The 16,164-nt window shown below is 31.8% G+C and overlaps 1 protein-coding gene across 2 annotated transcripts in view; it reads left to right on the forward strand.

Moving 5' to 3' along the window:
* Positions 1-16,164, forward strand: part of LOC127728038 (bromodomain-containing protein 3-like) — a 59,701-nt gene that overhangs the window by 28,151 nt on the left and 15,386 nt on the right. For both annotated transcript variants that reach the window (XM_052235205.1, XM_052235206.1), the window contains exons 13-16: positions 608-736; positions 6,763-6,854; positions 8,763-9,018; positions 11,282-11,380. In XM_052235205.1, coding sequence (XP_052091165.1) covers positions 608-736; positions 6,763-6,854; positions 8,763-9,018; positions 11,282-11,380 — 576 coding nt within the window. The remainder of the gene's footprint in view (positions 1-607; positions 737-6,762; positions 6,855-8,762; positions 9,019-11,281; positions 11,381-16,164) is intronic.

Below are 16,164 nucleotides of genomic sequence, written 5' to 3' on the forward strand. Positions count from 1 at the left end.
AGACTTTTCGTTATTTTGTAACGACTTGTTTTCCCAAAGATTTGAGTTCAGACTTTTGTCAGTTCAATTTTTTAAAAATAATTTTTAAACTGCACAACAATTTCTTTTTCTTCAACTTCAAATACTTTTTCAAATTCTTTTCTTATGAACCATTTGGGATGATTTTGAGACATTTGGATTTAAAGCCAAAAGCCCATGACACTGAAAAATATGTTGAACAGATGTATATGTAGGCCTACCCTAGGCCAAATTTGTAAAACATTGTTGCCAACCATATGATGTTTAAAAAGGGTCATTCCCTTTCTCTTGGAAATGAGAAAGATGGTAATAGCATGGCACTTACTGTGGATGTTTATGAATTAAAACGTAGGATTAAATACAGCTGTGATTTGTACATCACTTTTATTTATATCTTGAAATTTTTGTCGTGGTTTACCAGGCTTAATGTATCAACAAATCACTGATAAACATTCATGGTTATAAAGAACTGACTGAAGTGATTACTATGAATGACCTGTCATTTAACATTTATGTTTATATAGTCCTGTAATTGAATGATTCAGATTGTTTACACATAATTTGCTGAAATGAGTGATTTTATTTGTAGAAGAAGGAGGTGTTGTGAATGTTGATGGTGCCAGTAGATTGTCAGATGGTAGCAGTAGCTCATCTGGTACAGATTCCAGCAGTGACAGCAGTTCATCAAGTTCTTCAGAATCAAGTGATTCTGAATCAGGTTAGGGAAAAGGCCAACAAACTTTCACACAATGATCTGAGCATTTGTCATAATCCTTCATAAGTCTGTGTGATCATACTTTCATAATAAGCAATCTGCCATTATCATTGATGAATGTACTGATTTTGCGTTGGTTGTGTAAGAAATTTTTAATAGGGTGTGCAGCAGGGCTGTATAAATGAATTTTATATTTATCGTCAATCATTTTATGTGTTTGTTTACTAGAGCTTATTGAAATCCAATATTTGATTTAAATATTAAGAACAAACAATCGCCAAGAGTGCAGAATGTGTTAAGATGTTGAGGTCAGCATTTTCTTTGCTGTCATATGTTGTTAAGCTTTTTTCAAACATTGATATGAGCCATGAGAATATGCCCTTTGTTTAAAAGTATTTCTATTCAGGTGTAGCCATGAATTTTAGTTTGAAATTATTTATTAGTATCCTGTTTTTCTTTTGGCTGAGAAACTTGGAATATCAGAAACTAAAATAATTAAAACTAATTTCTGATACTTAATATATAAAAAAAATCATATAAAGAGTGTAGAAACATGGCCTCATCATCACACATTACAGCACTCCATGGCTGATATCATTGTCCATTCCTTGTTGTCAAACACATCATGTTATTAATGTACTTCAAATTACGCACGTTTTGAACAAGCATTGTGAAAGACGAAAAAAAACATTTAATGCTTAATTTTACATTTATTGTGCTGTGTCGAAATACATTTTTTGTTCTTTTATTTTCTACAAGAAAGAATTGTAAATATTCATATAGCTAAAATTTATTGCTTTATATTAAATAGATATACAAATTTTTTGTATTGTATCATTTTATAGTGTAGATTTTCATTTGGTGTACATACACTGACCCCATTGTCATATTATTGTAGATCTCATGTCAAATAAAATTAAAAACAGATCTTTCGTATTTTATTATTAATATGAAACACATTCTGCACTCTAGGTTTAAAATGTTTAGTTTTAATCAAATACTTGGGATACATCTATGCTTTAAAACCTGTTTCCCACTACCATGTCTGGACCTATAAATTGAAAAGTATGAAAGTTTTACCATTTTCAATTTATTTTTAACAATTACTATTACAGACATTTAAGTTTCATTGTAATCCTTTGAAAAAGAATAAGTCCTGTAGACTGAGGTGGAAACAGGTTTTACTTTTGTTTCAGAATTTGCAATTGCAGATAATCAACACACAACCAAATCCTTGCAATGTTCAGGTCATGAGTATTGAGCAAGGAAATTTAAGGTAGTCAGAAGTTGCCAAAATTTTGTTATATTGGACTAGTCTGCCAAAGTTTATTTCACCTGGATGAAGTAACTATGATTTACAGATGGACTATTGAATCAGTTATTCAAAGCCTTCAGCCTCGGCTACATTCTATACATGTATATCAAATACCAAATCAAAATTGTCAATTTCAAAACAAAACAAAAATACGACACATTTTATTACTTGCATGAATAATTTGAAACCAACTGAAATCTCCAGTGTCATTACATATAAACATGATATATGCATAACAGCATTAATATTTATAATATTTTAATGACCCTGACTTACTGAAGGGAAATCCACTGCTATAAACATGATTTACAGTGAAACAAAACTTTCTGAATTTTGTCTGGAACAATTTCAATCACATTGTAAATGTTAGGTACAAAGATGGTACCGACACTTCCTGAATGGGAAGGATACAAGTAAACTGTTGTCAGATTGAATATCTACAGTCTTTATTTTTTTTAAATTGTTCACCCTGTAGTCATGTTTATATATAAAAAAACAAACCCAAAGCACATGTAGAAATTGGAAAATTACCAAAATGATTGTGTCAGTAGGAAGATCAAAATGATAAATTCAGAAATACAAAACAGCCTTCCTAAACAAGAAGCTAACAAATAAACATACACAGGTATTGAACAACAATTCACACTGAAGAATATGGAAGTGAAAGGAATCCTTGTGCATCTCATGGATTTGAATTCTGCCAGCTAATTTTATAACATTTTCAAAGGTGGTTAGACCTCCATCAAATTTATTTGCATTGCATATTTGTTTTGTTCAGTTTTCTGTCTAGGCCAACTTCCATAATTGATAGTTATTATAACATGGTCACTTTGTTCGATTGTTATATAAAATGGCTGTGGTTCATAGCATGATAAAGAAATGATGCCAAAAAAATATTTCTGATCAAATAACATGCATATAAGGCATGTATATGAAAGTGGTTAATACAGACATAGGCTGATAGTGGATTACAAGTTCAAAGTAGATGTATAAATGGCAAAAAGTGCTATTATCTCTGATATATATGCAACTTACAGGTTAAAGTTCTGATTTATTCTAATATGCTGAAGTATGCAGTGCACATCTTGCAGGAAAAACCATTGAGACTTTTGTTATCACTTGGTTGTCCATCCTCTGTCAATCCTTGTTATATTAGAATAACTGGTCAATTTAGAATTAAGATATTCTACAGTCATAAGTTGTCCAGTACGCTCTTTCAAAAAACTCTGTCCAACATTGTTGTCTTGTGATGAACCAACTTCTATCATTTACTTGTTAAAAGTACATTATAAAATGAAAAATTTGATAAAAACAGCCTGTGACTGGAATGCTGCTTCAAAACCTTGGCCAAAGGAACGTGCCAGCCAACATTACTAAACGTAGAAAATTGACAGAAATATAAATCCCAGTGACCCAAATTTAATTGTTATTGAAGGTTAATGATAATTAATGATTCAATGTTGTCTACAACATCAAAAATGTCTCCCAAGTTACTAAGACCTGCATGTTAAAGGTTTTGTGTAGAACCAATATAGTTAATCTTTAAAAATACGATACAATTATTGTGCCTCTTGATCACCACTACTGCCACTGTTTCTGAAAATTTAAAAATTTGACAAAAAATGTTTAAAAAAAGTTCTGAAATCTTCTGTACAGAATTACTTGTTACCAGGCTTAAGGTAAATTGAACTAGTATACATTGTTAGGGGACCAGCTGAAGTCCACCTCCATGTGTGGGATATTCTCTGCATTGAAGACCGATTGGTGGCATTGGGCTGTTTTCTGCTCTTTGGTTGGGTTATTGTCTGTTCTATGCATTACCTGTTTCCATTCTCAATGCTAGTATATCACTTTTCAAGTTGAGGATGCAATCTGCCATCAATGATTGGAACCATTACTAAAGCAAATGTCAAAGGGTATTCTAAGAGTTTTTAAGAGCCGGTTATTCCCCTACTTGGAATTATATTTGTGATCCCTATTAAGACATCAGTTGATTACTGATATGGAAATTGACTGCTATGCTTACAAAAAATAATAAAAAACTGATATCATGCTTGTGAACGTCCCAAGAACTAGGGTTTGTTTATTGACTTTTATTTAAATTTTGACTCTCACTTAAAATATTGAAGAAATGACAAAAAGTTTAATAAAACATTATGTGATCCCCTCTTATTTGCAAAATGATAGGAAAATTACTTTTCTGACCCCCTTATATCCAAAGTTACTGATCTAAATGTCTACCAAACATGGCCACATGGCAGTTAATGGACTGATATTTGAGCATATGTCCAATCTGATTTAAATACAGATCCTGTTTCCTAGCTTTGCTGACAAGGATCTGAAAACGCTCTGTTCTACTTTCTGTTTTGAAGACCTTTCTGCCTTTGGTTTTGTCAGATCAATACACACCTTCAAAAATTTGAAGGCTGAAATTTCATTGGTTGATGTATTAATTACCAAAACAAAGAAAAACGGAGTGTTGTCAGAACCTTGTAAGCAAAACTTGGACACGAGATCTGTATTTTAATGAGATTACCATGTATCCAACCTTCTCCAAACCTAGTTCGAAAGTGCGCTTGGAAACAAGAAGACACTTTTTGTTTCTTGGGCTAGTAGGTCATAGGGACAGGTCACAGTGCTTGTAAAAAGATTGATTTTGTTTTTAGACAATATCATTTGAGCCATCTTTACCAAACTTGGTTTGATGATATTTACTGCTTAAAAAGACAATTGTTTTTGTCATGTGAATTTCCCACTTGTTATGAGTTATAGAATTTGGTGTATGGGATCCTTGCAAGGTGTGCATGTCTGGTTGAGTTCATCTGACTGTTCATGGTTCATTGGTCAATGTGAAGGTCTGATTCTCAGGTACTATAATCAATAGAATGAAAAATTGTTTGATTCCTTCTCAATCTGAAAGGCTAAAGCTTTCTTCATAAGCACAGTGAAGTCTCGAACATTTCTGTGTAACCTTTAGGAGATGCCTAAATTTTGAACTAGGTTATTTATCCAAACATAAACTTAAATTTTCTGAGAAAGCCAGACTCCCAACTTTTTATTATGCCCTGCTGTCACTGGAGGGGCATTAAGTGTTATCCTTGTTCGTACGTACATATGTACCGAAATTGGTTTCCATTCTCTAAATTGTTTGGCTCAACTAAATGTTATGAAGCTTGTACCGTATTTTGTTGTGTATATGAAGCACTTTTTTTGCCCCAAAAATGTAGTTGGTAGAGGGGATGCGTATTATACAGAACTAGACGTTTTTTTGTATTGATTTTATTTTAATTTTTGTCGAACCTTCGACTTTTGTCGAAAAAGCGAGACATAGTGATCCTACATTCCGTCGGCAGCGGCGTCCACAAATATTCACTCTGGTTAAAGTTTTTGAAATTTTAATAACTTTCTTAAACTATCCTTGATTTCTACCAAACTTAGACAGAAGCTTGTTAATGATCATAAGATAGTTTCCAGAAGTAAATTATGTACAAAAAAAATTCCTGTTTTTCCGTATTTTACTTATAAATGGACATAGTTTTTCTGCCAGGAAACATTACATTCACTCTGTGGTTAAAATTTTTGAAATTTAAATAACTTTCTCAAACTATCCTGGATTTCTACCAAACTTGGACAGAAGCTTGTTTATGATCATAAAATAGTATCCTGAAGTAAATTTAAAAAAAAAATTCCTGTTTTTCCATATTTTACTTATAAATGGACTTAGTTTTTCTGCCAGGAAACATTACATTCACTCTGTGGTTAAGGTTTTCAAAATTTTAATAACTTTCTTAAACTATCCTGGATTTTTACCAGACTTGGACAGAAGCTTCTTACAATAAAAAAATTGTATCGAGAGGAATATTTTTATTAAATTTTTTCCTCATCTCATTTTTGTTGAGCCTGCGATTAACAGCAAAAGTAGGCAAGACACTGGGTTCCGCGGAACCCTTACAAATTTTTTAAATTTAAATTTTTTTTTTTATTCATTAATGTATATATTCAAGACAAGCTTAGACACACATTGATTTCAAAGGGAATCTTTAATTAATAACTTCACTTTTACAAAATTAATAAATGTCAATTGCATGATAAAAGCTCTACCATTTTATTGTTTATGGCTTTAAATTATTTAATTAAACAAAAAATATAATAAAAAAAAACCAGATTTCTTGGAACAAGCAATCTTATATATTATTTTTATCTTTCAATAGACTTAAATGAAGATTAAATACATGGTTTAAAAGTTCCCTATCAAAGATTTTTTACAGTGAACTAGTCTTTTAAAAAAAAAAAACTTTTTTTTTCTTTTTCTTTTTAATTTCATTGTTTTTATTCAGTTTTTTTTATGTGATTTTGGAGAGATGAAAAGGGGTGTGTATCATACATAACTGCGTACTACTCACGTTAAACTACGGTACACTGCTTATTACCACAAAACACAGATCAAGTTGGAAATTGGGTGGCGTCACTTGTAGCATTCTGGAGTTTTGCCCCTTTATAACGTTTTGTGCAAGCGGGGGCATCATCTTAACGCATTCAGAAATGATTCTCCATGTATTTATATATATATCACAAGGTACCAAGATGAATACAGCAGAAACTGCAGATGTATGATTACAAAGGCGTGAAGTATGAAAAAACACAACAAAATCTGAGATTGTTTGTCCCATTATAAAATGTGAAAATTTTTGTTAGCAAGAGATATTTATTGTAGGATCTCCAATGAAGAAAAAAAAATCACGTTCAAGACATGGTAGTTCTGAAGGTCCTGGGATAGTTAATCAGGCCAAAGGGAAGAGCCAACAGGTAAAAAGATGATAAAATTAATACAATTGATAGTAAATTATTGAACACATGTTCCAAAATGGGTTCCCACAAAATAAAACACTTTTCTCCAGTCCTCGACAGATTTTTGTTAAAAAAGATCTAATGAAGAGAAAATGTTTTTTGCAACAAGTGAAAACCGTCTATACACTGTGAATGCACTTTTAGGATATGAATCTAATGTCAAAGTCCTCATTAAAATAAATAAGGGATAAAATTTATCAGTTATTAAACTTATTTCTGTTATTTTGGTTCATAATTTTTTTCTTAAAAGTTTCTGTTAGAAAAAGATTCCATGATGAGAGGGAGAGTGTTTAGGATAAATTATTTTATGATACTTTAATAATTTAATTTCTTGCATCCATGTAATATTAGAATCGCTGGTAAAAAGCAGCTTAACATGCCTGATATTTCTCCCCCAGAAAGGTTATGTTGAAATTTATATTCATAATCATAATTCATGTACATGGAATGATTGAAGCTTTATGATAATTAGTCCCCTACAGACAAAGTCGAAGGGGACTTTATTTTCTTTGATTATTGAGAAATTGTCCACACATGCCTTATATAACTTTATATGTGATAAAATTAGAGGAGTGCATTTATCTTATTGAGAATATTTTGTTGATCTATGAATGTGGAAGGTTTTTTCAAATACAAATACAGTGGTGCTTTAAATTATGTCTTGCTAGCGAAGAAAGTTGCAGTATGCGAGACATAGGGATTACGATCCAGTGGTGATGGCCGCGGCGATGTTAACTATTTGTATAAAGCTTTATATTTCAGAAGGTAGAAGACCTGGATGCTTCATACCTTGTATGTAAATACCTTAAGTTGTGAAGTTTCCATCTGTCATATGTCCATTGTCCTTGCCCTCTTTTTCATGGTTCAGCAACTGCTTGAAAAATAATAGAGGTTTTATGTCATGTGAATTTTTCACTTATTATGAGTAACAAGATAACTATATTTGGTTTATGGGTTCTTTGCAACATCTACATGTCCATCAGATAGGGTTCACCTGAACTTGACCTCATGGATCAGGGATCAAGGTTAAAGTTTTAGTTACATGATTAGGCCTTTTTTCAGATACAAAAAGCAAAGGGTCAACTATATTTGGTGTATTCAAAGTCAAATATGCAGTTGTTAATAGTTTTCTTTCTCAACAAATACCCATGTGTTTTTCATCAAATATTGGACACAAATACTGTAATGAGAATTTCAAGTTAAAATGTTCATGAAGATTGAAGGGTTCTCCTGGTGCTCCCTGTTTGAATACTTTCTGTTCAAAATCCATGAAATGATTCACTTTTCGAATAAAATTCCCCTTTTTGATGACTAAAATTTAGAGTCTTGTCTAATATTTTAACACATTTCCCACTTGTGGAACACACAACATTTCATATATTTTAGACAACGCATATGTCTTGTACATATTTCTTTGTATGAAATTGTAAATGATTGTCATAGAAGCAACAAAGCTATGTTTTTTAAACTTTATTATTTTAGAAGATTGATCGATTGTTTGTTGGTTGCTTTATGTCCAGTGGCAAATAATTCATGCATATTCAGGATGAGAAAAAATTAACTATGTCTAATACTAAAGCTCTAAAATTCATCAACAGAAATGAGGGACAAGAAATAAAAAACTGGAATATCTTAGAAGTTATGGGAATAATCACATGGTCAAAAGACTGATATAGTAAGCAGAGCTTTGACTTTATTGTAAAGCTTGAATTGTTTATCACTGCACATATTTATCAATAATTTTCATCATTTGGTAGAAGATAATATTTGCATTTAGTTGATGTGCTGTTTAACACTTCAAAATTTAACTACCTGATTTATTCCCCTGGTAATGGTTATAATATAAATTTTCAAAACATACTTCAGGTTGGTAGTCGAAGAAGAAGCAGTAATGCTTTGTCATCTCCCCCAGTCAAAATTACCATCGGTGGAAACAACATGGTCATGTTATCGCCAACATCAAAAAGAAGATCTTCACCTCAGAAAACTATGAATTCTATACCACCACCATCAACACAAGCAATGACAAATTCCTTACCACCTGTTCCACCACCATCTCAGCCAATCACTAGTCACCAAACACCTGTTATACAGCAAAAACCTCCATCTCCAATAATCACAGGTTAGTATATTTCATTGAGCCTTCTTGCGTTTTCAAAAGAAAAGATACAAATGGTTTGTTTATTTCGGATTAATTTTTGGATGTGGATTTCATTTTATTTTTTTATATGCAGAATCTAACCATGGAATCAGATTTTGGATATTGGACAATTAAGTACAGTCAAAGATATAACTCTATAGGGTTATTAGAGAAAAATAACATACATTTGTTATTGTGGACTAAAAGATCAAAGAACTGTGATAACATATGTATGTTAGATGTTTCAAGGGGCTAATATACATTATTTCTTTTGTTAAAATGTATACAAGTTCTATTGATATTATTATTGTCTTTATGTATACTAAACTATAGAAAGATATAACAGTTCATAGTTTGCCAATCATGCATAGTACACCTATGTTATTACAGAAAAAATATACCTGTAATAACTAAAGGGTGTTATTACTGCTTCTCTACATCACTTCAAAGCCTTTGCTCAGACATACATCATGCTTAATCACAATGTATTTTAATTTATTGTAAGAAATAATGAACAGAGCATATAATGAGGTTCTGTGCAAGATTCCCAGTAATTCCCAAGTGTCTCATATAATAAGTTACATGACTTTAATAACTAAGCCTTGTTATTAAGGCTAAGTTTATCCCTTAAAAGCCTTGTCTCATTGATTTACCATGGTTGATGAAAAATGTATTAATTTAATATGAAAATTAGTTATCAAGGCTATGCATTTAGTTTCTGCGCAAAGTATCAAGAATTCCCAAGTGCCCACTAAAAGTTAAAATATTTATGATGTATTTAACAAATAACAAACATATGTTACTATAGATTTAGAAAATTTAAGGAATAAAGAGTAGAAAACTCATGAAAGTATCTGTAATAACACATGCAAGATATTTTCTCTAATAACCCTATAGAGTTATATCCCTGACTGAAGTAGATTAAATGTTCCATTTCAAAGTTGTAAGTTATCTGACCACATTTATTCTGTGTCAGAAATCTATGATGTGTAAAATATTTAATCACTATCCAAATTCAGAGCTGTATCAAGCTTGAATATTGTGTCCATACTTGCCCCAACTGTTCAGAGTTCGACCTCTCCGGTGTATAAATAGCAGGAAACCAAGTTTATATAAAGAATGACTTTAATATTTTTTCTGTCTATGAAGAAATAACATAAAAAATGTGGTGCACACTGAATAACCCGCATAGCGGGTTATTTAAAAGTGTGCACCACATTTTTTAGGTAATTTGAGTAGACAGAAAAATATTACAGTCTTTCCTTATAATTTAGTTCTAAATTCCATTTTTAAGGAGTAAATTGTAAAAAAAAACGTTGGTGATGTCACGGTCACATGACAAAACTATGTCTATGAGCTGATAGACAAAACACTTTCAGCCAATCAGAAGACGTGTTACATCCAAAATTGAATTATTGTGAAATGTCGAGCATTAGATATTTCATGCATTTTAGGACATAAATAAGTTGAACCTATAAAAAAAACCAAGTAGGGTGAGTATGGTAGGGTTTGTGGATTTGTCATTTTATGAAAACAACAAGATAACTTGCTACTCAAATTAAGATCTACAGAAAAGGTTTCTTGACTACAGAAAGTTGTTAATTTCACAAAATTACCCAATAATATTATTTGATTTTCTGCTAGGCGTAGGATTCAATATAAACTGGCAACCATTAAGAAGAAGAGGACATCTCTTTTTCACCACCTTAAAATGTTCTGGGTAGACCTGTGTGTAAGCCTGTGATTGAGTACTGACACTTGAAAATTGAGATGCACTTGACTATGCTTTATTGCTAATATCCCTCAGTAAACCTTTCAGGCAATATATTAATGAAATTTTAACTAAATAGAACGAACATCTGTAAAAAAAAAAGAAGCCAAAAAGCAAGATACACTTTAGATATGTTGATATTTAGAGATTAAATTTCGTTTACATGACTGTTATATCAAAAATAATATCAATGTAAATGGTGTTCCATTGATAACCTTTACGAAGAAGTTTATTCAAAGGATCAATGACTTTACATGGATGGTTTCTAAATCTATTCAATTTCCAATTATGAAACCACAGATGTTATTTTACCGACATGTTTTTTTCTGCAGTTTAAGTAATTCATAGATACAACCTGTTGTTGTTTTACATTGGTAATTTTAGTAAGAGAAAGGTAGATTGATATGAAGGACATACTTAGAATTTAGAATCTGAACACCTCTATAGAGGTAATTACTATTCTTTATATTGCAGCACCTGCACCTCCAGTTAAACCAGTCACTCACTCACTTCCCCAGCAGCCCAGTCGTCCTTCAGGGCTGGCTACAGCAAAGCCACAGACAAAATTAAATAGTAAGTCATTATGCTATGGTTAAGTGGTAGTATTTGATGATCAATTTAAGAGCTCTCCAACAATATAAATGAAAAGAGACATTGGGTATACGTCAGCAGGCTGATATCCAATTGAAAAACAATAGAAGTGGAACTCTTTATTAGAGAAGGTAAAAAAAAGCCAAGTTGGTATATTTGAATTGTTTACATCTGTTTCTATGGGCTAGAAAAGTTTAATGTAGGTGCATAATTTAGGATTTTATGCATTTTTATACGACCGCAAAAAAATTTTGTGGTCGTATATTGGTATGACGTTGGCGTCGTCGTCGTCGTCGGTATCTTCGGGCGTCGTCGTCGTCCGAAGACGCATTGGTTTTCGCACTCTAACTTTAGTTTAAGTGAATGGATCTTTTTGAAATTTGACCATAAGGTTAAATACCACAAAAGCAAGGTTGGGATTGATTTTGGGGGTTATGGTACCAACAGTTAAGGAATTAGGGGCCAAAAATAAGCATTTTCTAGTTTCCAGACAATAACTGTGGAACGGTGTATGGATCTCTCTGAAATTATACTACAAGTTTCCATACCACAAAGGGATGGTTAGGATTTGCTTTGGGGGGTTATGGTTCAAACCGTTTAGGAATTAGGGGCAAAAAAGGGGGGAAAACAAGGTTGTCCTCGTTAATGGACAAATACTTTAGTACAAAACATAATTTAAAGCAGTGTAAGGGAGATAAATCAAATACATCATTGAAATTATCTCCCTTACACTGCTTTTAAATTATGTATAAAGTAATGGTTAATGAACAATAAAGATAATTTAAAACAGTGTAAGGGAGGTAATCCAAATACAACGTTTTGGTTACTTCCCTTACACTGTTTTAAATTATGTTTAAAGAAATGCATATTTATAAAGGAAGACCAGTAAAAATATCTGCAAATGTTGCATCTTTTTTTTTTACCAAAAAATCCATATGAAAGATTTGACACTATATTTTTAATTCTATTATAAAAAAGATTAAGTTAGCACTATGGTAAATTTAAATAGGTAATTATGGTTGCCAACTCCATTGGAAATTTGAATTGAGATTATGACCATATCTTGAGGGAAAGAATTTTTTGGGGGAAAAAAAGGGGGGGGGGGGGATAAAAAGAAATTGTGGGAGGTCAATTTTTTCTCATTTCAGATTTCAGAAATTAAAAAGAATTATTCTTCAAATATTATTTTTTTTTCAAATTTCAAATATTGAAAAATTTTAAGAAGTTATCTTTAATTGCACAGTATGGTGCATTAAATTTGTAAAATCTTTGATCACATTTATTTATTTGTTATGCCGAATCTAACAGTGTATTTAGATTTTTAATTTTGGGTCCAGTTTTCAAATTGGTCTACATTAAGGTCCAAAGGGTCCAAAATTAAACTTTGTTTGATTTTAGCAAAAATTGAATACATGAGGTTCTTTGATATGCTGAATCTAAACATGTATTTAGATTTTTGACTTTTGGCCCAGTTTTCAAGGTGGTCCAAATTGGGGTCCAAAATTAAACTTTGTTTGATTTCAACAAAAATTGAATATATGGGGTTCTTTGATATGCTGAATCTAACCATGTATTTAGATTTTTTATTTGTGGACCCCGTTATCAAATTGGTTCATATTAAGGTCAAAAGGGTCCAAAATTAAACTTTGTTTGATTTCATCTAAAATTGAATTATTGGGGTTCTTTGATATTCCAAATCTAACCGTGTATTTAGATTTTTAATTTTGGGTCCTGTTTTTTAAATTGGTCTACATTAAGGTCCAAAGGGTCCAAAATTAAACTTAGTTTGATTTTAAAAAAAATTGAATTCTTGGGGTTCTTTGATATGCTGAATCTAAACATGTGTTTAGATTTTTGATTATGGGCCCAGTTTTCAAGTTGGTCCAAGATAGGGTCCAGTATTTAAACTTTGTTTGATTTCAACAAAAATTGAATATATGGGGTTCTTTGATATGCTGAATCTAAACATGTTTTTAGATTTTTGATTATGGGCCCAGTTTTCAAATTGGTCCAAATTGGGGTCCAAAATTAAACTTTTTTTTTTTGTTTGATTTCAACAAAAATTGAATATATGAGGTTCTTTGATATGCTGAATCTAACCATGTATTTAGATTTTTTATTTGTGGGGCCCCGCTATCAAATTGGTTCATATTGAGGTCAAAAGGGTCCAAAATTAAACTTTGTTTGATTTCATCAAAAATTGAATTATTGGGGTTCTTTAATATGCCAAATCTAACAGTGTTTATAGATTTTTAATTTGGGTCCCGATTTTTAAATTGGTCTTCATTGAGGTCCAAAGGGTCCAAAATTAAACTTAGTTTGATTTTAACAAAAATTGAATTCTTGGGGTTCTTTGATATGCTGAATCTAAACATGTGTTTAGATTTTTGATTTTGGGCCCAGTTTTCAAGTTGGTCCAAGTTGGGGTCCAAAATTAAACTTTTTTTGATTTCAACAAAAATTGAATATATGGGGTTCTTTGATATGCTGAATCTAACCATGTATTTAGATTTTTTATTTGTGGGCCCCGCTATCAAATTGGTTCATATTGAGGTCAAAAGGGTCCAAAATTAAACTTTGTTTGATTTCATCAAAAATTGAATTATTGGGGTTCTTTGATATTCCAAATCTAACCGTGTATTTAGATTTTTAATTTTAAGTCCCGTTTTTTAAATTGGTCTACATTAAGGTCCAAAGGGTCCAAAATTAAACTTAGTTTTATTTTAGCAAAAATTGAATTCTTGGGGTTCTTTGATATGCTGAATCTAAACATGTGTTTAGATTTTTGATTATGGGCCCAGTTTTCAAGTTTGTCCAAGTTGGGGTCCAAAATTAAACTTTGTTTGATTTTAACAAAAATGGAATATATGGGGTTCTTTGATATGCTGAATCTAACCATGTATTTTGATTTTGGACATTGGACCATAATAGGTAAATTAAAAAAATTCAAGTTCTTAGACCACATTCTTTCTGTGTCAGAAACCTATGATGTGTCAAATATTTAATAACAATCCAAATTCAGAGTTGTATCAAGCTTGAATGTTGTGTCCATACTTGCCCCAACTGTTCAGGGTTCGACCTCTGCGGTCGTATCAAGCTGCGCCCCAGCGAAGCATTTTATATACACATGTTTTTATATGAATTATAGTATGGAGCTTCAAGATATTTGTACACTTTTAAATTAAAGACAAATTTCCACAAAACAGTTGATTGTGGTTGGTGGAAATACATGTGGATCTTTTTTGTGCATAAGCATAAATTCAGCCGAAATTTTTTTACACAAAGATAAAAGATTGATCTTTTTAAAGCATTAATTTGCATCTCTGCCCCCGGCGACAGTTTTTTTTGGAAAAAATGGGCAATAATTTTATCAAAAAGAGAAAGTTGAGTACACTTTTTTATGTTCAGGTGTGTTTAAGTTGACTATTTTGTCTTGAAAAAGTATAAAGCGAACATATTTGATACATCGCCTCTTCAGATTCCATTATTTTTGTCGAGCCTAAAAGTCACAGAAAGCTAGACATAGGGATAGTGATCCGGCGAGCGGTGGCGTTGGCTAACTTCTTAAAAGCTTTATATTTTAGAAGGTGGAAGATCTGGATGCTTCATACTTTGTATATGGATGCCTCATGTTACGAAGTTTCCGTCAGTCACATGTCCAATGCCCTTGACCTCATTTTAATGGTTCAGTGACTACTTGAAAAAAAAGTTAAGATTTTTGTAATGTTAAATTCTCTCTTATTATAAGTAATAGGATAACTATATTTGGTATGTGCGTACCTTGCAAGGTCCTCATGCCCATTAGACAGTTTTCACTTGACCTCGACCTCATTTCATGGATCAGTGAACAAGGTTAAATTTTGATGGTCAAGTCCATATCTCAGATACTATAAGCAATAGGTCTTGTATATTCGGTGTATGGAAGGGTTGTAAGGTGTACATGTCCAACTGGTGGGTGTCATCTGACCTTGACCTCATTTTCATGGTTCAGTGGTTATAGTTAAGTTTTTGTGTTTTGGTCTGTTTTTTTTAAACTATAAGCAATAGGTCAACTATATTTGTTGTATGGAAGAATTGTTAGCTGTACATGCCTGCCTAGCATGGTTCATCTGACCTTGACCTCATTTCCATGGTTCATTGGTCAATGTTTAGTTTACTTGGTTAATGTTAAGTTTATGTGACAGTTGTAATAAAGTTTGTATTTAGGACTATCAACATAATATCAATGATTAGTAAAGAAGGCGAGACATTTCAGCATGTGCACTCTTGTTTATTTATTTAGGCTACAGGTTAATGTTGTTTTGTTGTGTTTATTCTCTAGGGTAATTAATCTTTAGCCTTTGAAAATTTTTAGTCTGCCCTTCCAGAAAATATTTAATTAGATTTTTTTTAGTGTTATTGAACTTGCGAAAAATTGCTCCTGACAACCAATCAGACTAGTGTTAAGTTGACAAGAGGCCTAAAAGTACATTAAGGATGTACTTAGGTGAAATTAATAAAATCTAGAAATCAAAATTGATACTATAAGTTGGAAGAGCATTAGTTGAGGAACAAAATAAGCTAAAAATATTGTTTTATGGAGCTCCTTTTCAAAATATTTGATTTAAAAAAAAAATGGCGGGAAAAGGCTGACTCAGACTTTTATCTTATATTTGCATTGGTATTATTTGGGTCTGAATCAAGAATCTGCTTAAACTTGGGTAAATGACCTTTTATGAGCTATTAAAGTCTTATATGAAAAGAAAAATGGGTGTTATGGGCAAGGG

Source organism: Mytilus californianus, unplaced genomic scaffold (genome assembly GCF_021869535.1).
Source record: "Mytilus californianus isolate M0D057914Y unplaced genomic scaffold, xbMytCali1.0.p SCAF_2, whole genome shotgun sequence".
NCBI classification, from domain to species: domain Eukaryota; kingdom Metazoa; phylum Mollusca; class Bivalvia; order Mytilida; family Mytilidae; genus Mytilus; species Mytilus californianus.